The sequence below is a fragment of the Myotis lucifugus genome, unplaced genomic scaffold (genome assembly GCF_000147115.1).
Source record: "Myotis lucifugus unplaced genomic scaffold, Myoluc2.0 scaffold_421, whole genome shotgun sequence".
Classification (NCBI taxonomy): Eukaryota; Metazoa; Chordata; class Mammalia; order Chiroptera; family Vespertilionidae; genus Myotis; species Myotis lucifugus.
Genome location: NW_005871469.1, coordinates 847,714 through 869,763, shown reverse-complemented (window position 1 = coordinate 869,763; position 22,050 = coordinate 847,714). Strand labels below are relative to the sequence as shown.

General features: G+C 42.6%; 1 protein-coding gene across 1 annotated transcript in view; it reads right to left on the bottom strand.

Moving 5' to 3' along the window:
* Positions 1 to 3,804: 3,804 nt before the first annotated feature.
* The window catches only part of LOC102430469 (carcinoembryonic antigen-related cell adhesion molecule 1-like), a 31,981-nt gene continuing 13,735 nt past the window's right edge, over positions 3,805 to 22,050 (bottom strand). The window contains exons 4-5 of the mRNA XM_014467986.2: positions 10,276 to 10,402; positions 3,805 to 4,062 (exon numbers count right to left, since the gene is read on the bottom strand). Coding sequence (XP_014323472.2) covers position 4,062; positions 10,276 to 10,402 — 128 coding nt within the window. The 3' untranslated portion in view covers positions 3,805 to 4,061. The remainder of the gene's footprint in view (positions 4,063 to 10,275; positions 10,403 to 22,050) is intronic.

Sequence of the window (22,050 nt, the reverse complement as noted above, 5' to 3'; positions counted from 1 at the left end):
AGGTAAGGAGAGGGGGAGATAGAAACATTAATGGAGGGAGAATTATTGATCATTTGCCTCCTGCATGACCCCCAGAGGGGATTGAGCCCAAAACCCAGCCCTGTCCCCTGAACGGGAATCAAACTATGACCTCCTGGTTTAGTGTGGTGGTTTTTTTTGTTGTTAGTCCTCACTTGAGAATATTTTTCCATTGATTTGTAGAGAGAGTGGAAAAAACAGGGAGAGACAAAGAGAAACATTGATGTGAGAGAGACACATCGATTGGTTTGCCTCCCTGCATGCTCCCCGACCAGGGCTGGGGAACCTACAACTGAGGTACATGCCCTTGTTTGGAATCAAACCCAGGACCTTCTGTCTCAGGCGGACACTCTATCCACTGCACCAAACCGGCTAGAGCTGTCCTCCTGGTTTATAGGTCGATGCTCAACCACTGAGACACACCAGACAGGTGCATTTTGACCATTTTAAGTTAACATAATTTCTAGTTAAATCTTCTCATTTCTATCAATCACTTGCAAGTCAAGGCTCCCGCCGAGCCTTTAAGAACACCTGAGATTTGTGCTGGAGGGAGGATGTGCCCCTGATCTTCAGAGCTGAACAACTTCAGCTCTCATTTATACAGTGAAGGTTTTTTTCTCAGACTCTCAGAAAACAATTCCAATTGAATTCCTTGAGTTAAAAAAACAGCCACCCATTTTTCCTTGTGTCTCCCCTTAGCCTTGCTTCTGTCAACCCTTAACCTTAGTTCCACCTTGCGGATTTAAAATACAGCCCAATTAAAGTCAGATCCTCATTCTTCATTCTTCTACCACAAGCAAGGGAAGGTCCTGGATCCAAGAGACAACTCAGCAAGTTTACCAGATAGGGGGCCAGGGGGTTAGTGAGCTCAGTGGACCCCTTGCTGGATCCTAGCACTGGGTCTGGGTCTGCAGGGTCGTCCTAGGTGAACTGCTTTGGAATCCTGCCGCACTATAATGAGTAAAGGTCAAAGTATGAAACTCCAAACTGGTGAAGAATTTTTGTGAGTTTACTTGAGCTAAACTATTGACAATAGCTGGGGAGCAAAATCTCCATGGATTGAGATAATGCTCTAGAGAATGGCCTTTTGCATCTTATTTTATACATCTCAATCAAGAGATCAGAGGCAAGTGGGTCACTTGACATCCACTGGTAATAGATTAGGGAGGTGGGAGAAAGCAAATGGGGGGACCCCTGGGACTGGATGTAAAATGTTTCACATCTTTTACGTATGTGGGTACAGGATAATTAACAGTCAAAAGAAAGGGGAGTTTTCCAGACATTCCATAGGAAAGCTATAGCGGATGCAAAGGACATTAGACAGGGTCAGTTAAGGTCAAGATTGACTTTTGCTAGGGAAGAGTCTAGCCTAGGACATTACTAGCTGCCATAAACTGCTTTTAGTTAAAAGTTTTCATTTCACACCATCCTTTGTGGTCACTTTAGGGCCCTGAATTTGCAAGGCCACCACCTAGGCCTCCCCTGATCCGTTGTGTTTAGTGTGTGGCCCCTTTTGGCCCACACTTTACCATAACATTTTGTAAACACTCGTTTTCAGATTAAGGAAGTTCCTTTTATTTCTGGCTCATTAAGTTCTTCACATAAATAGAGGCTGAATTTTAGGTAGAGTTTTTCTTGAAAGTGTCTTTTGAAAAATTTACATGCTTTTTCTCCTTTAAACCTTTAATGCTGTGAATTAAAGTGACTTTTATACTGCTAAACTCTTTCTGAAATAAACCCACATTTCCTGCATGTCATCATTTTTATTCATTGCTGATTATGTTACTGTTCCTGAGGATGTTCATATACAAGAATATTAATCCTGTTATTTTCCTTTCTGAGTTTTGAAAGATTAAAGTGGGTGGTGCTCAGGCAGGCTAAATAGCCATCTCAGATGGTGATTAAAGAAAATGGAATTCATTTAAGGAAAAGGGGATGGGAGATGGGGATATGCAATGGGAAGGACCACGCAGCACTGAGCAAAAGGTATTATACCCCATGATGGCAGCAAAAATGTACTTAGGACCGTGAAACAAGGAAGGGCATAGAAGAAGCAACAGAGAAGCCTGGGCTGGGCTGCTTTGACTCTGAGAAGTCAGAGAAAAGGGTCCTTGGAGACAAGTTTAGGGGGTTAGTTGAGGACAAGCTGCCACTGCCCATTGCTCCCCTGGTTGCAGGTCTCATGGGATCCCTTAGAGGTTGGGGAATACGTGCCTGTGGGGAATGGGAAGGGCATGCTCCTTGGAGGGAGAGTGCACACTGGGTCCTTTATCCTGAGCACATGTCTCTCTTTCTAGCAGGTGGAAATCTTAGGGGAGGGTCTTAATGGAATATTCATCAGCTTTCTAGGTTTGCTCTTTCAGGGTCGTGTTCTCCACTGATTGGACGATGTCTATTGATGTTCTTGGTGAACGGAGACGCAGAGATGAGTTGGACGACTGGATACGGAGAAGCAGAGGGCTACCGCTCGCTCAGGCGAATAGCCAAGATCCTCTGATCCCTTCTGGCTTTTATTGGGGGTGAGCACAGCAAATAACAATGGAGTACAGCAAGTGACAATGATTAACAATGGGGTACAGCAAGTGACAATGATTAACAAACATGCTTTATGAAATTATCAAAGCTAAGTTATACATTACACTATTAATTTCCTATGTTATACAAAGATTCTTTCCACCTGTAGCAGTGCACCCTCCCCTGAACTTTCTATGCCCTCATGGACTATTCATCACGTCAAGGAAAGTTCTGCCTCGGAACAATAAGTCTCGTGTGCAAGACTTTGTTCTGATGCGGCCTGTGTGCAGGCTTACGCCTTCTCCCGGCAGAGCGTCCTCTTCTAGTTAACTTCTTCCCGCTTTACCACAACAATGTCAAGGCAGGAAGTCATTAGTCAACTTCTTTAGGCAGCCCTGTGTCACTTGTCTGGTTTTTCTGCATTTCTTTGCCTTGAGCTGAAATTCAACCGAAGCCTAGATGTTATGTTATGGGAGGAAATGGTCAGGGGGGTCTAAATTGCCTGACCAGAGATATGAAAGATCCCAGGTCCAAACCACATGTCCAGTGATATGCTAGGGGAGGATAGGTTCTTGTTTTCTCAATTGTGCCCCTTAATAGTCTTCTGGAACTTTCTGCCCTGGTGAGTCTCTGTACCACTCTGTCTCTGCTCTGCTCATGTCTAGCAACTTTCTTCTGATTCCATGGTCAAGATTATACTAGTCACACAAAAACAGCTGGGGAAGTGTTCTCTCTCTTCTATTTTCTGTAAGAGCACTTATAAGATTAGTATTAATTGTTCTCTGAATGTTTGGAAAACACCATCAAATAATCTAGATTATATGTATCCTTTTTTGGAAGGATTACCAACTCAGTTTCTTTATTGGTTAATAGGGCTACTCATACTTTTCTTTCTTTTTGACTCAGTTCTGTTTTCATTTTATTTTTCTAAGTATTTATTCCTTTTAATCTAATCTTTCAAATATTTGCAATAGGGATGCTCCTGATGTCCTCCTATTGCCTGCTGTCATTGTTTCCTTTTTTACTCCTAATATTGCTTATTGTGATCACTCTCATTTCCTCTTAATAATTCAGTCAGAAGTTTGCTTTTTAAAGAGCCATCTATAGACTTTCTTGGTTTTAGTACTAATTTAATGAGACAAATTTTAATGAAAAGGAAGACTGGGCTTCCTGCAGACTCCCTTTCACCTGCTGACACCAAAGGGAGGGGCTGTGACCAGGAGCCTGGAGCTGCCTCATGACAGAGTGAGGGGGCGGGGGGGGGGGGGGGGCGGAGAGAAAGAGCTTTCCAGGTGTGCTCTTCCAGGGTTGTGGTCGCATCCTCTCCTTTTCCCTGAGGGCAACGGGGTCTCCTAGTGATGGGATGAGACTTGGAACCAGGCAGTAGTGTGGTGAGCAGGGCTGGTTGCATTACTTCTTTTTTATTTCCGAATAAACTGGTTCTGTGGCTGTTGGGGATGGGGAGGCTGACGTTGGTTTCTTTGATTCTTGGCCACTGAAGTTCAGCAAGGAATATGTAACTTCATGGATCTGAAAGGGATGAGAAGTGGTCAATTAAGTCAGTATCACAGGTCAGGCCCTTTCCTGGCCTCCTGTGATTAGGCAGCACCTGCTCTCACCACTTTTAAACTTCTAGCTTTGTTGAAGGACTTTTATTACCCATTATCTCTGCTTGCTGACATCCTTTCAGTGACCATTAGAAGAGATAGATTATGTATTCATACCATGGAAGAGGAGGATACAGCAATGAGAATGAACAACCACAAATACATACCACAATATGGATAAGTCTCACGAGACCATTTTGAACGAAAGAAACAACACACATATAAGGATATACTGTGCTTTTTAATGTAAGAGCATAAACAGGCAAAAATCATCTAGTGCATTGGAAGTCAGGATATGGTTACTCTTTGGAGGGAAGTGACTGGAGGGTTTTATTTTGAGGGGGATAACATGTTTTGTTTCTTCATTTCAGTGCTGCTTACAAGGGTATGCTCAATTCATGATAATTTATATATAATTAACATACTAGAGGCCCGGTGCACTAAATTTGTGCACTGGGGCGGGGGTCCCTCAGCGCAGCCTCTCTCACAGACCTGGAGCCCTCAGGGAATGTCCTACTGATTGCAGCATGTGCCTGGCTGATCAGGGGAAGGTGCCAGCCCTATCACCTGCTGTTGCTGCCACTGCCGGCCGCCACAGCCACCAAGTGTTTTCATCAACATGGACTCCAGTCTCTTCACCACAAAAAAATGACAACTTTCTTTAGGCATTTTCAAGATGTCTCCTTCATAGGATATGACATTTCTTTCTTTTTAAAAAAAAGATATTTTATTGATTTTTTACAGAGAAGAAGGGAGAGGGATAGAGAGTTAGAAACATCGATCAGCTGCCTCCTGCACACCTCCTACTGGGGATGTGCCCGCAACCAAGGTACATGCCCTTGACCGGAATCGAACCTGGGACCTTTCAGTCTGCAGGCCGACGCTCTATCCACTGAGCCTAACCGGTTTCGGCGACATTTCTTTCTTTCTTTTTTTTTTTAAATCTCACCTGAGGATATTTTTCCACTGATTTTTAGAGAGGGTGGAAGAGAGAGGGAAAGACAGAGAAACATCAATGTGAGAGGGACCCTTCAATTGGTTGCCTCCTGCATGAGCTCTGACCTTGGCCCTGGCCAGGAAGGAGCCTGCAAACTAGATACATGCCCTTGATCACAATCTAACCTGGACCCTGCGGTCCACAGGCTGAGGCTCTATCCACTGAGCCAAACTGGCTAGGCAGGATACGACATTTTGTAGCCCCTCCAGCAGCAGACCTTCTCCAGGAATGAGGTGGGAAAGCCCTAGATCACCTTCTTGGATTCTTATTACCCATGTTACCAAGAATACTGCAAGTGGTGTACAGGGAGCTTAGCCAATGAGCGGTAAAAAAAGGTGTTTCCTCTGCAGTTTACGTGCAGAAGCTGGACTGCTGGTGCGCTGTGTTGTGTCTCCACTCCGGGCCCGCCATCTGTGCGCACAGCCTCCTCCTGAGCCGGTTGCTACCGTTACGGTGTCTGGCTAATTTGCATATTATTATATATATATATATATATATATATATATATATATATATATATGCTTTTAGCACTTTTCAATACATATGTGTGCTGTATTGAAAGGCTAAATGAGAGAAGCTCAGTAACGTTATTATAAAGTGAAGGAGGAGAAACCAAGATGGCGGCATAGGTAAACACTGGAGTTCGCTGCCTCACACAACCACTTCAAAAATACAACTAAAAGACAGAACGGACATCATCCAGAACCACAGGAAGGCTGGCTGAGTGGAAATTATACAACTAGAAGGAAAGAGAAAAGCATACCGAGACCCAGAGGAGGAGCGGTGCGGAAGTAAAATACTAAGGTACAGAGGCACACGCAGAGTGGGCTGGCGGCTGAGGGCGAGGTTGTCTTTTTCAATTGGGAGGGAGTCTCAGGCTCTGAGCTCCAGTTCCGGGCGAGTCTTTGGGGACCCAGACTCATACGGGAGAAGCGGGACTGTCTGGCATCTGTTGGAACTCGAGGGCAGCTTCTTTTGGAGGTGCTTGCAGCGATTACCAGGACACTGAGAAGCAGAGTCTCTGAGGACAGGAATGAGAGCAGCCATAACTGCTCACTCCACCCTGTGGATCTCGTGGGACCCGCCCTGCCATGCCCAAGCCCTGCACAGAGGTTTTTGCTGGATAGCCTCAGGCAAAAGCTAGATTAGCACCTCCCTAGAGATCCAGGAGCGAGAGTCCCCAGTGGTCAGAGTGGGACCATCCAGTTTGCAGCTCCTCAGACCTTTAAAGGACACACTCGGGGGGCAGACCCAGTGAGCACCAAAGCCCCATTGAAGCAAGTCTTGCCCCGGAGGGGTGTCTCCAGCACAGAAGTTCTCCCACTGCAGACACAGCTGATTCTCACAGCCAATTGGCCTGGAAATCATTTCCTCCCAGTGTTAACTACAACAATCAAGGCTTAACTATAACAAGACTGTGCACAAAGCCCACAAGGGGGTGCACCAAGAGTGTCCTCCTCAGGTAATTGGGGAGGCTGAACCACTGGGCCCTCGAGGACACTTAGCACAGAAAACCACTTTATGAACACAGGGAAACATAAAAAATGCAGAGACAAAGAAACAGGACACAAATGACCGAAATGGAGGAAAGCAAACTACTGGATATAGAGTTCAAAACCACATTTTTAAGGTTTTTCAAGAACTTTCTAGAAGCCGCCTATAAATTTAGTAAGATCCTTGAAAAGACTGGTGAGACCGCCAATAAATGTAGTGAGGCCCTCAAGAAATCTAGTGAGACCCTCGAGGTTATGAAAAAAGACCAACTAGAAATTAAGCATACACTGACTGAAATAAAGGATATTATGCAGAGTTCCAATAGCAGAATAGAGGTTCGCAAGAATCAAGTCAACGATTTGAAATACGAAGAAGCAAAAAACACCCAACTGGAAAAGCAAAATGAAAAAAGAATACAAAAATACGAAGAGAGTGTAAGGAGCCACTGGGACAATTTAAAGCGTACCAACATCCGAATTATAGGGGTGCCAGAAGAAGAGAGAGAGCAAGATATTGAAAACCTATTTGAAGAAATAATGACAGAAAACTTCCCCTACCTGGTGAAAGAAATAGATTTACAAGTCCAGGAAGCGCAGAGAACCCCAAACAAAAGGAATCCAAAGAGGACCACACCAAGACACATCATAATTAAAATGCCAAGAGCAAAAGACAAAGAGAGAATCTTAAAAGTAGCAAGAGAAAGAAAGTCAGTTACCTACAAGGGAGTACCCATATGACTGTCAGCTGATTTCTCAACAGAAACTTTGCAGGCCAGAAGGGAGTGGCAAGAAATATTCAAAGTGATGAATGCCAAGAACCTACAACCAAGATTACTTTATCCAGCAAAGCCATCATTCAGAATTGAAGGTCAGATAAAGAGCTTCACAGATAAGAAAAAGCTAAAGGAGTTCATCACTACCAAACCAGTATTATATGAAATGCTGAAAGGTATCCTTTAAGAAGAAGAAGAAGAAGAAGAAGAAGAAAAGGTAAAGATACAAATTATGAACAACAAATACACATCTATCAACAGTGAATCTAAAAATCAAGTGAATAAATAATCTGATGAACAGAATGAACTGGTGATTATAATAGAATCAGGGGCATAGAAAGGGAATGGACTGACTATTCTTGGGGGGGGAAAGGGGTGTGGCGGATGCGGGAAGAGACTGAACAAAAATCGTGCACCTATGGACGAGGACAGTGGGTGGGGAGTGAGGGCGGAGGGTGGGGTGAAAACTGGGTCGAGGGGAGTAATGGGGAGAAAAAAGAGGAACAACTGTAATAATCTGAACAATAAAGATTTAATTAAAAAAAACTAAAGTGAAGGAACTAAGACCTCAGACCCATTGGAATGGACATTATCCTTTGACAGGAAGAACACGATCAGACTGAAGGTAGAGGAGGGAGAATGACCCAGTGCCTTCCTGATGTTGGGCACCATGCTGGTGCTTTGCATGTGTTATCTCATTTCATTTTTTCAGCTTCTCTCTAAAGTAGGCAGCATTTCGTGTTTACAGATGACAGCGTGAGGATCAGAGAGATCAAGTTACATGCCCAAGGTCACAGAGGAACTAAGAGTCACTGCCAGGATTCAAACTCAGGATGGGGGTAACTCCAGAGCCCACATTCTTGCATGGGGTAGACCCATGGGAGTAGTTAACCAATACACCTTGGTTTGTTGCTGCATTGAGGAACCTAGACTCAAACGTTTTCTCATTTGTGTTTTCAAGAGTAACTCATTCTCTATAGAGGTATATCCATGAGAAAATGAGCCAGTGCAACTGGCTGCACTTAGCTTGTTAGGTGAGCTGTCAGAGTGGCCCTGACCTGGGAGTTGAAAGAGTTAGCAATCCATGAAAATTCAAAACTGACTTATGATTTCACAGCCTTGATGTTCCTAGGCTGTTGTGATTTCTAGTTGAAGGAGGTGGAAGGTGGTGGGAGGGGAGTGGGATGTGGCCCATGATTACTTAAGGAAATTGCTTCTCTCAGATCTGTGGTCCAGACCCAGGGGGTTAGTACCAGCAGGAGGGGGTGGGGTTGAGGGGTGAGTGCGGCCGGATTAGTGACAGGGAGGCCTCAGTCCACTTCTGAATGTTTTTTCCAGCTCACAAGGTGTTGTTTTTGCCCAGTTGTGTTTCTCAGCAACAGGCACCAGTGGCAAGGAGGGGCATAGAGACCCACAGCACCCAGAGCACCACAAGACACAGAAAGTCTCACCAAAGGAGAGTGCCCACATCCGTAACAGAGGAGGAGGGGAAGGGGTAAGGTGAGGAATGGCTTTGGAAAACATGTCCATCTTACTCAGGCCTGCCAGGTCTGGCTGAGTGAGTCTCTCCCAGGGCTGGGTCTCAGAAGAATCTTTGTGACTAGAAGGGTGTGAGGACCTATGGCAACCTAAGGTTGGGAAGTGGAAATCCTCTCTAACATTTCAGAAGGTACTGAGTCCTTGGGACCAGGTTTCCTGCTAGGGCAGGGCACGTGGTGGAACACACCAGCTCTCACTGGTGATGGCTTTACTTACTGTGGTTGGAGGCTGAGGGTTTGTGCTCTGTGAGATCGCGCTGGTCGCTTGCCCTAAACAAATATCAGAGACTGTGACTGCTATTCCCAAGCACAGGCTCTTTGCTCCTTGAAGTAGGAAGGACACTGTCTGCTCATTTAGACCAGAGTCAGTATTGCCTTTCCTCCTAGGGCTCCTCTTCAGTGTACCCACCGTCCCTTCTAGAGTGCACTCCTTTCCTGCTGTCCTCACATTCACACAGATCCATATTTTTTATAAAAATCTTCATCGGATGTTTACTAATTTCAGAAAGAGGAAAGGGAGAGAGAGAGAGAGAGAGACCCCATCTGGGGATAGAATCCTCAACCTAGGTTTGTGTTCGACTGAGGATGGAACATGCAACCTTTCTATGGGACCATGTTCCAACCAACTGAGCCACCTGGCCAGGGCACAAAGGTCTATTCTTTATCAATTGCTTCTGAGCCTATTTCTACATGGACAACTTTCACTTTTGTCGATTCTTTCATTCTCATGTTAATTACTACCTAAGAGGCCTTTGGTGTCAGCTTTAATAGGAACATTCATGATGCGAGAGAATCATGCATCAGCTGCCTCCTCTGTGCCCCTTATTGGCGATTGAGCCCACAACCCTGGTATGTGCCCCGACTGGGAAATGAACTGTGACCTCCTGGTCCATGGGTGGACACTCAACCACTGAGCCACACAGACCAGGCTGGTTTCATGTATTTTTAAGGTTCTCTTCCTGTCCTGCCCCTCTTTTCTCCTTTTCCTATGATTGACAGAGCACAGGAGTTGCTTTCTCCTGCTCCTCTTTTCATTTGCTGATTTGTTTTTCTTCTTTGACCTTGGTTTCCATGACTGTAGGACCAAGAAACATAATCAGATCTGCCCACTCTAAACCACAGGGGGATGGGAATAACCATGTCCCAAAGAGAGTGGGGTACAGGAAGCTTGAAGACCAGGGAAGATGAGGCCTCAGGAATCAGTGCTGAGAAGCAGGGGTTTAGGAAGGAGGAGGAGCAGATCCAGGCCCAGAGACAGAGGGGAAGTCTCCTTCCCTCTCCCAAGCATGGTTGTTAGCTTTGGAGGAAGCGGGACAAGAGGGAAGGCCATCATACCATCCAGTCTTTATGAAAATCAGGAAGTACACCAGGACTACTATCAGAGCTCCACAAACCAGGACGCCAACCACGATGCCGACAATAGCCCAGGCTGAGAGGCCAGGACTTGGTAGTGTTGGATCATCTGTCATGGATAGAAAAGAGAAGAATGAGTGGAGGTGACATTATTTTACAGTGGGGGTGCCCTGGGAAACAACTCGCAACATGAAGTGGTCTCTACTTGTTCCTCCAAGGGAAAAAATGCCCCTAGGAGGGTTTCTATGATGTAAGTAACTGACTATATCCTTATAATTATTCTCTCTCACTATATTTCTAGGTTGGTGCCCAGACTTGCCACAATTCCATCCTGGCCTTTCTGCATGGAGATATGTTTGGAGCTTTGGAAATGTGAGAAAGCTGATGGCCATTTTTGTAAGTTATAACATCCCACCTTTCATGGTGGCATGTTTTTCTGCAACAGGTGTGGCTGCCACGAATATGTGCCAGTCAGGTCTCCTTGGTGGGGACTTAACTGATGGAAGGTGGTGAATGCACCACCTACTTTTCACAGATGTCCCCCGGGCTCCCAGCAGGCATCTGAAATAAGCCCAATGCTGTGAGCAATGGTTTTCATCTTGTGGGTAACTTTAGCTCAAGGACTCCCCATCAGCCTTGCAGATAATCTCTTAGAAGGCACTGTAGCCCTGGTGGGTGTGGCTCAGTGGTTGAAGAATTGTTCCCTGCACCAAAAGATCACTGGCTTGATTCCCAGTCAGGGCACATGCCAGTGTTGCTGACTGGATCCCCAGTGAGGGGTGTACAGGAGGCAGTTGATTGATAATTCTCTTTCTCTCTCTCCCTTCCTCTCTCTAATATTAAACACACACACACACACCACCACTACCACCACCACTACCAACAACAACAACATTAAAAGAACATGGCACTGGAGGTGTTCCCAACATTTTTTAAAATGAGAGCTGCTGGGGAAATGAAGGTATTGTCCATCCTGCTTCCCTTCACTACTTCCAGGGTTGAATTAAAAAAAAAATTAAAACAGGTCTCTTCCTGAGGCCTAACCCCCCAAATAAACCTAAAGGTGTCTTGTGCAGGAGAATTTTTTTCTATTCATGTTAGAGCAAAAATTTCTGCCAGCTCCTGTACCATTAAAAAAGAGTTTACATTTAAGGATGGTGGTAGCAAACCCAGAAGGCACACTGAACATAGGTTGTGGAAATGTTGCTTTTTAGGCAGTGTGTGACTCATCAGCTCTCTTTTCTAACCTGAAACAGTCATATGCTCTCCAACTACCCTGAAAGGGGTAAGTTTAATTTCTTGAGAAGTAAATGATTCCATCCCAAATAGTCACTACTAACACCTTTGTTTTGTTCCACGGCATTCCATCCTGGAAAGCAGGGATGCTTGAGGGGGCCTAGCAGAGAGATGGTGCACTGGGAAGTGATAGGTTCTCATCTCATAGACCCACAGCTTGGCTCATGGAGAAAGACCACATTTTAGGAAGCCCTGGTGGCAGAGTTAAAGGGCAGTCTCCTCGTTTCCTCTTGTGAAAATAATGGGTTGGGAATCACAGGTATTGATCCTTGATGATCTTTATGGGCAATTGGGAGTGGTAGGGTGGAGGGATCTTTACTTCCATCGTCACCGAACCCGAAGAGTTTGTGTTCCTTTGACTTTTGCATGGGATCCACAGTGATTCTAGGAAGAAAACACTCACTACCCTAGGACTATTTTTGTCTTAAGCTGTTCTCTAGAGTTAGTTGAGACCTTTAAACCAGTATGTTGAAATGTTGTATATCAAAGACCACCTATGACAGAATTCTTTGGGATGTTTTCTAAAAATGCAAACTTCTGGGTCCCACTCCAGACATTCTGAATCAGAACTTTTATGGGCAGAGCCTTGGAATCTGAAATTTTAACAAGCACCCTAAAGATTTCCTGTGAAAACTAAAGTTTGAAAATAATTGTCTAAAGGGGGCAGAACTTCAGCAGTTTTCTTCTTCAGTTTGCCAAGAGAATCCTAAACAGTAATGTTATATCCTTTAAATGTTCTCTAAGTATTCTTATATAATAATCATTCATAGTTTCAAAACTTTTCAGTCAGATGGTTTGCTGTGTTCCAAAGTTAATTCACAAAAATTAATAAACAAACAAACAAAGAACAACAAAACAAGATGGCACTGCAACCTAAATCTTTCTTTTCTTTCTCCTACACAGTAACCAGATCTGCATCCTTGCCCAAGGAATCTTCCAGGTTCCTCCCACTTCCATCCCACTTTCTTTCCTTCACAGGGATTTTCTTCCAAATAAATATTTGTATGTCTAATTCCATCGTGGCTGCCTGTCAGATGATGAAAATTAACAAACCAGGCTTGAAACTTTGCATTCAACTGCTTTTCTTTTCCTATATTTTGTCAGTAAATATGTCCCAATGATTTTTTTGTGTAATTTAAATCATTTTGCACCTGTGTCTTTTAAGAAAAATTTCTGTTGCCCTCACTAGTGAACTCAAGATTAAGGATTAATATTAATTTAACTGCTGTTATGGGGTACTTACTATGTGCCAGGCTCTGTGCTAAGTACTTTAGTTGTATCTCATCTGATTCATATAATAACCCTGTCAGACATTATTTCTGTTTTACTGATGAAAAAATTGAGGTTCAGAGTGGTGAAAAATTTACCCAAAGTCATATGATTAGTAAGGGGTGGATCCTTGACTCTAGGACTACTGATTTCATAGAGGCTAGTGATAATAGAAGTAATAATAACAGCTAATGTTGTGGAACATTTCTGCTGTGTGTGACATTTTGCTAAGGGTTTGATTCAATAGCACATTAAATACTTAAAACAATACCATGAAGCAGGTACTCTTATTGTAATTTTCTGTTGTGGAATATGAGGCTCAGATAAGTTGAGACTCTTGTGCAAGAAATTGGCAATTGTAAATGCTTACTTTAAAAGGGAAGAAAGATCTCAAATAAGCAACCTAACTCTACAACAAAAGGAACTAGAGAAAGAACAAACTAAATTCTCATAAAGATTAGAGTGGAGATAGATAAATTACAGAATAGAAAAACAATAGAGGCAATCAATGAAATGAAAAGTTGGTTCCTCAATAGAGATTAACAAAATGACAAACCTTAACCTAGATTGACTAAGAAAAAAGTGAGAAGACTCAAATTATTAAAATCATAAATAAAAGTGGGTACATTATTACCAATTCTATAGAAATAATAAGAATTATAATAGTACTATGAATAATTGTATGACAAGAAATTGGATGACTTAGATGAAATGGACAAATTCCTGGGAACACAAAACCTTACCAAGATGGAATAACAAAGAAATAGAAAATATGAATAGACCTATAAATAGTAAGGAGATTGAATCAAGGTAAGCATTTGACAAAAGTCAGCATCCTTTCATGATAAAAATGCTCCAACTAGGAATAGAAGGAAATTACGCCAACATTATAAAGACCATTTATGACAAAACCACACCTAACATGACTCTCAATTGTGAAAGTCTAAAAGCTTTTTCCTAAGATCAGGCAGAAAGATCAGCCTTCTTTTGCTATTTCTACTCAAAACAGTATTGGAAGTCCTAGCCAGCAAGTAGAATGAGAAATAAAAGGAATCCAAATTGGAAAAGGAGGTGTAAAATTATGTCTGTTTGCATATAATATAATCTTCTATGTAGAAAACCCTAAAGTCTCACAAAAATTGTTGGAACTAATAAACAAGTTCGGCAAAGCTGCAGGATACTAAATCAACAGGTATGCCCTAGCCTGTTTGGCTCAGTTGGTAGAGCCTCAGCCTGCAGACTGAAAGGTCCCGGGTTCAATTCCGGTCAAGGGCATGTACATTGGTTGTGGACTCATACCCAGTAGGGGGTGTGCAGGAGGCAGCTGATCGATGTTTCTCTCTCATCAATGTTTCTAACTCTCTATCCCTCTCCCTTCCTCTCTGTAAAAAATCAATAAAATATATTACATCAACAGGTAAAAATAAGTTGCGCTTCTATATATGAACAATGAACAATTCAGATAGAAAATTAAGAAAATGCCATTTAGAAAAATGGCGGCGGTATAGATGGACATGTCCAGTGCCTTGTCCCAGAGCAGATAGAGTGAGCAGCTGAAATGAGTAACATCCAGCTCGATTTGGCAAAGGAGATTCAGCTGGGAGATGGTTTGCAGCCAGGAAAGGCAGAGGACTCCTGGAAAAAGGTAAAACCAAGGCTCTGGGAAGGATAATCTGCCAGACCTCTGAGGCCTGAGGATCAGAGGGAATCCACACGGTACCGGCGCCGAGCCACGTCCCTTGGGACAGGCAAAGTGGAAAGAAGGTGCTACAGAGTGAGCCTCATAACCAGACATCTGGAGAGGAAACTCCATCCACGAATGGGTCTATAACACCCCAGACCCAACTACAGAGGCAGGAAGAAGACGTCAGTGAGGGAGAGAGTGGCACTGCAACCACACAAGCAGCAGTCACGTGAGCAGTCCACTCCTGTCCAAGGAGCAGCAGCCCTGTGAGCAGCCTGCCCTAGGCCTAAGAGTAGAAGCCTCACGTGACCTGCCCCTGTCCAAGGAGCAGCAATGATGTGAGCAGCCTGCTCCCTCGTCCCAGGAGCAGCAACCATGTGAGCGATATGACCTGTCTGAGGAGCAGCAGCCACACGAGCAGCCTGCCCATGATTGAGGAGCAGCAGCCCCACACAGCCTGCCCCCATCCAAGGAGCATCAGCTGCACAGCCCACACCCTGCTCCTGTCTGAGGAGCAGTAGGTGTGCGAGAAACCTGCCCACATCTGAGGAGCAGCAGCTGCACGAGCAGCCTGCCCCCATATGAGGAGCAGTAGTGGTGTGAGCAGCCCATACCCATATGAAGAACAGCAGTGCCGAGAGCAACCTGCCCCCATTGAAGGAGCAGCAGCCACATGTGCAGCTCGCTCCCACCCGAGGAGCAGCAGCCACACGGGCAGACCACCCACATCTGAGGAGTGACAGCCTCAGCCCACACTGGTCCAAGGAGCAGCAGCCACATGCAGTCTGCACCTATTTGACGAGCAACAGCTGGGTGGGCATCCCAACCCCATCTGAGGAACAACAACCCGCACCCGTCGGAGGAGCAGTAGCCCTATAAGCAACCTACCCATGTCCAAAGAGCGGCAGCCTCATGAGCAGCCTGCCCTATCTGAGGAACAGCAGTAGCGTGCAGCCAGCCCCAATCCAAGGAGCAACAGCCACGTGAGCAGTCCACACTCATCTGAGGAGCAGAAGCCATGTGAACAGCCTACTCCTGTCCAAGGAGCAACAGTCATGGTCAGCCCACCCCCATTTGAGGAGCAGCAGCCTCTTGATCAGCCCACCCCTGTCAAAGAAACAGCAGCGGTGCGAGCAGCCTTCCTCACAAGCCAGAGGAGACACCACTGCTGTAAACAGCACCCACCAGAGGTGCTGCTGCCAACTGAGGAGCAGCCACTACTGCAACTACTTGAGGAGCAACTGCAGCCTGAGGAACCACTGCCACCCAAGGAGCAGCCCCGGAACGACTCGACATCTAGATCAGTAGGTGAGACCAAAAATGGGTAGACAAAGAAACCCCCAAAAGAAAGAAAAGAAGGACTAGCCAGAAAAGCAGCTAAGTGAAACAGAGGCATGCAATATGTCAGAAAAAGAATTCAGAATAAGGGTCCTAGAGTGCATAAACCAGATGGAGAAAAAAAAAATCAACAACTTATGTAAGAATCAGGAAGAAATAGATAAAAAAATCAATAACTTATGTAAGAATCAAGAAAAAATGAAGAGTTATATAGCTGCAATAAAAAGCATAATGGAAAGTTTCTAGAGTAGACTAGGAGAAGCAGAAGACCGAATTAGCAAATTAGAAGACAGGGAAGCAAAATGCACCCAAACTGAACTGCAATTTGGAGAAAATAAATGAAAAGACAGTAGGAGAGCCAAAGGGAGCTATGGGACAACATGAAACGAAGCAATATACAAATAATAGGGGTGCCAGTACAACAGGAAGAGGAACAAGGGTTAGAAAACCTATTGGAAGAAATATTGTCAGAAAACTTCCCCGAGGTGGGGAAAAAAAAAGTAAAACAAGCACAGACTCCCAAACAAGATGAACCCAAAAAGACCCACACCAAGACAAATCATAATTACCATGGCAAATGTTCAGGACAAAAAGAGAATCTTAAAGGCTGCAAGAGAGAGACAGAAAGTTACATACAAGGGATCTCCTATTAGAATATCAGCTGAATTCTCAACAGAAACACATCAGGCCAGAAAAGAATGGACAGAAATTTACAAAGTGATGCAAAGCAAGGAACTGAATCCAAGAATACTCTTTCCAGCAAGGCTATCATTCAAAATTGAAGGGGGAATAAGAAGCTTCCCAGACAAAAAAAGGCTAAGGGAGTTTATCACCACCAAGCCAGCAATGCAAGAAATGCTAAAGGGACTGGTGTAAAAAGAAGAAATAAAAAGCTCAGAAAGAAAACAGCCACACACACAAAAGAAATGGCTACAAACAAGTACCTCTCAATAATAACTTTAAACGTAAACGGACTAAATGCTCCAATCAAAAGACATCGAGTGGCTGAATGGATAAAAAAAACATGACCCATATATTTGCTGTCTACAAGACACCCACCTTAGAATAAGGGACTCACACAAACTGAAAGTGAAGGGTAGAAAAAATGACTTTCAGGCAAATGGAAATGAAAAAAAAGCTGGGGTAGCATTACTTATATCTGACAAACTAGACCTCAAAGTGAAGGCCATAACAAGAGATAAGGAAGGCCACTTCATAATACTAAAGGGATCGATACAACAAGAGGATATAACCCTGATAAACATATATGCACCCAATGCAGGAGTACCCAAATACATAAAAAAAAAACCTCCTGGAAGATATCAAGGGAGAGATCGACAACAATACAATCATAGTAGGGACTTACCACTGACATCACTGGATAAATCCTCTAGACAAAAAATCAACAAAGAAACATCAATCCTAAATGACTCACTAGATCAGATGGACTTCATTGACATCTTCAGAACATTTCACCCCAAAGCCACGGAGTATACATTCTTCTCAAGTGCACATGGGACATTTTCAAAAATAGACCACATATTGGGTCACAAGCAAAGTCTCACCAAATTCAAGAAGATTGAAATCATACCAAGCATCTTCTCAGACCACAATGGCATATTATTAGAAATAAACTATAATAAAAAACAATCCACAACACTCAAACACTTGGAAGCTGAATAGCATGTTATTAAATATTGATTAGGTTACCAATGAGATCAAAGAAGAAATTAAAAACATCCTGGAAACTAATGACAATGAAAACACAATAATCCAAAACCTATGGGACACAAAGAAAACAGGCCTGAGAGGGAAGTTTATAGCTCTACAGGCCTACCTCAACAAACAAGAAAAAATGGTAGTAAATCATCTAACTCTACACCTCAAAGAAAGCAACAAGAAAAGGCCAGAGTGAGCAGAAGGAAGGAGATAATAAAGATTAGAGCAGAAATAAATGACATAGAGAAATTACAAAAAAATTACAAAAGGTCAATGAAACCAAAAGCTGGTTCTTTGAAAGGATAAACAAGATTGATGAACCTCTAGCCAGGCTCACCAAGAAGCAAAGAGAGAGGACCCAAATAAACAAAATCAGAAATGAAAGAGGAGAAATAACAACTGACGTCACAGAAATACAAATGATTGTTAAAAATACTATGAACAACTCTATTCCACCAAACTAGATAATCTGGAGGAAATGGACATATTCCTAGAAAAATACAACATTCCAAAACTCAATCAGGAAGAATCTAAAAATCTCAATAGGCCAATAACTATGGAAGAAATTGAAGCAGTTATTAAAAAGCTTCCAGGAAACAAAAGCCCAGGACCAGACGGCTTCCCAGGGGAGTTTTACCAAACATTCAAGTGAAAACTAAAACCTATCCTCCTCAGACTATTCCAAAAAATTCAAGAGGAAGGAACACTTCTAAGCTTATTCTATGAAGCCAGCATCACCCTAATACCAAAACCAGATAAAGAGAATTACAGGCCAATATCCCTCATGAACATAGATGCCAAACTCCTCAACAAAATCTTAGCAAATCGATCCAGCATTACATCAGAAAGATCATACACCATGACCGAGTAGGATTTATCCCAGGGATGCAAGGATGGTACAATATCCAAAAATCAATAAACGTGATACATCACATAAACAAATTGAAAGGAAAAAAAACAACAGAGTCATATCAATTGATGCAGAAAAAGCATTTGACAAAATCCAACACCCATTTTTGATAAAAACTCTCAGCCATGTGGGAATAGAAGGATCATACCTCAACATAATAAAAGCCATATAAGACAAACCCACAGCTAACATCATACTCAATGGACAAAAACTAAGCCCTTAAGAACAGGAACAAGACAGGGATGCCCACTCTCACCACTCCTGTTTGACATAGTACTGGAAATATTAGCCATTGCAACTAGGCAAGAAGAAGAAATAAAAGGCATCCAAATTGGAAAAGAAGTAAAACTGTCCTTATTTGCAGATGACATGATATTGTACATAAAAACCCTAAAGACTCCATCAAAAAACTACTAGACTTAATACATGAATTTGGCAATGTAGCAGGATACAAAATTAACGCCAAGAAATCTATGGCATTTCTATACACCAATAGTGAACTTACAGAACTAGAGACTATAGAAGCAATCCCATTTACCACTACACCAAAAAAATTAAGATACCTAGGAATAAACTTAACTAAAGAGGTAAAAGACCTCTACTCAGAAAACTACAGGAAGTTGAAAAAAGAGATAAAGTAAGATATAAACAGATGGAAGAACATACCATGTTCTTGGATTGGTAGAATCAACATCATTAAAATGTCCATACTACCCAAAGCAATCTATAAATTCAACGCACTTCCCATTAAAATACCAACGGCATATTTCACAGACCTAGAACGAACTCTCCAAAAATTTGTCTGGAATAAAAAAGACCCTGAATAGCCACAACGATCCTGAGAAAGAAGAACAAAGTAGGTGGGATTTCAATACCAGATATCAAGCTGTATTACAAAGCCACTGTTCTCAAAACTGTCTGGTACCAGCATAAGAACAGACATATAGATCAATGGAATAGAATAGAGAACCCAGAAATCGACCCGAACCAATATGCTCAATTAATATTTGACAAAGAAGGCAAAGAACATACGATGGAGTCAAGACAGTCTCTTCAATAAATGGTGTTAGGAAAATTGGACAGATACATGCAAAAAAATGAAACTAGACCACCAACTTACACAATTCACAAAAATAAACTCAAAATGGATAAAGGACTTAAATGTAAGACGGAAACCATAAAAATACTAGAGGAATCCAAAGTCAACAAAATCTCAGACATATGCCAAAGCAATTTCTTCACCAATACAGCTCCTAGGGCATTAGAAACTAAAGAGAAAATAAACAAATGGGACTACATCAAAATAAAAAGCTTCTGCACAGCAAAAGAAACCACCAACAAAACAACAAGAAAGCCCACTGCATGGGAAAACATATTTGCCAATGTTATCACTGATAATGGTTTAATCTCCAACATTTATAGGAAATTCATACAACTTAACAAAAGGAAGATAAACAATCCAATCAAAAAAATGGGCAAAGGACCTAAATAGACACTTTCCAAAAGAGGACATTCAGAAAGCCAAAAGACATATGAAAACATGCTCAAAGTCACTAATCATCCGAGAGATGGAAATCAAAACAACAATGAGGTACCATCTCACACCTGTCAGAATGGCTATCATCAACAAATCAACAAACGACAAGTGCTGGAGAGGATGTGGAGAAAAGGGAATCCTTGTGCACTGCTGGTGGGAATGCAGACTGGTGCAGCCACTATGGAAGACAGTATGGAGTTTCCTCAAAAAGTTAAAAATGGAACTCCCATTTGACCCAGTGATCCCACTTCTAGGAATATATCCCAAGAAACCAGAAACACCAATCAGAAAGTATATATGCATCCTTATGTTCATAGCATCACAACTTACCATAGCTAAGATTTGGAAACAGCTAAGTGCCCATCACCAGATGAATGGATTGAAAACAGTGCTACATCTACACAATGGAATACTATACTACTGTAAAAAAGTAGGAATTCTTACTATTTGCAACAGCATGGATGGAACTGGAGAGCATCATGCTAAGTGAAATAAGCCAGTCAATGAAAGAAAAATACCATACGATCTCACTCATTTATGGATAATAAAGACTATTATAAACTGATGAACAAAAATAGATACAGAGGCAGAGCAGCATCGAACAGACTGTCAAACTACAGCAAGAAGGCCAGGGAGGGTTGGGGGCAGGGGTAAGAGATCAACTGAAGGACTTGTATGCATGCATATAAGCATAACCAATGGACACGAGATACTGGGGGGTAGGGGAGGCCGAGGGAAGGTCAAGGGGAAAAAAAAAGAAACATATGTAATACTCTTTGTAATACTTTAAGCAATAAAACAAAATTTAAGAAAAGAAAAAAATGCCATTTACAGTAGCATAAAAAAGAATAAAATACTTAGGAATTAATCACAGATATGAAAGACTTATATACTGAACAATTATTAAAAAACATTGCTGGAAAAATATGGGAAGACATTCTGTGTTCATGGATTGGAAGACTTCATATTGTTAAGATGACAATACTGCCCAAAGTGATCTACAAATTCAATGCAATCCCTATCAATATCCCAATGACATTTTTGGGGCAAAAATAGAAAAATCCATCCTGAAATTCATATGGAATTTCAAGAGACCCCCAATAGCCAAAACAAACTGGAAAAAGAACAAAGTTGAAGGATTCATACTTCCTTATTTCAAAATTTACTACAAAGCTTTAGTAGTAAAAACAGTGTGGTACAGACATATAGAAATGGATTAGAAAGCCCAGACAGAAATAAACCCTCATATATATGGTCAAATGATTTTGATAAGAGTACCAAGACCTTCCCTGGCAGGTGTGGCTCAATTGTTCAGAGCATCATCCCATACACCAAAAGGTGGTGTATTCCTGGCCAGGAAACATTACCCAGGTTGTTGGTTTGATCTCTAGGTGGGGCATGTGCAGGAGGCAGCTGGTACATGTTTCACTCTTACATCAATGTTCTCTCTTTCTCTCTCTCTCTCTCTCTCTCTCTCTCTCTCTCTCTCTCTCATCAATTAAAAAGAAAAAAAGAGTGCCAAGACTATTCAAGAAGGAAAGCACAGTTTTATCAAGAAATGGTACTGGGAACATAAGGTATCCATCAAAAGAATGAGTTTGAACTACTTAACACCATATACAAAAAATTAACTTACAATGGACCAAAATTCTAAGTGTGAAAGCTAAACTTAAAAAAACTCTTAAAAGAGGAAAAACCAAGATGGCGGCATAGGTAAACACTGGAGATTGCTGCTTAGCACAACCATTTCAAGAATACAACTAAAAGATGGAACAGACATCATCCAGAACCACAGGAAGGCTGGCTGAGTGGAAATTCTACAACTAGAAGGAAAGAGAAAAGCATACCGAGACTCAGAGGAAGTGTGGTGCGGAAGTAAAGTACAGAGGTACAGAGGCGCACGCGGAGAGGGCTGGCAGCTGAGGACACGGTTATCTTTTTCAATCGGAAGGGAGTCTCAAGCTCTGAGATCCAGTTCTGGGCGAGTCTCTGGGGACCCAGACT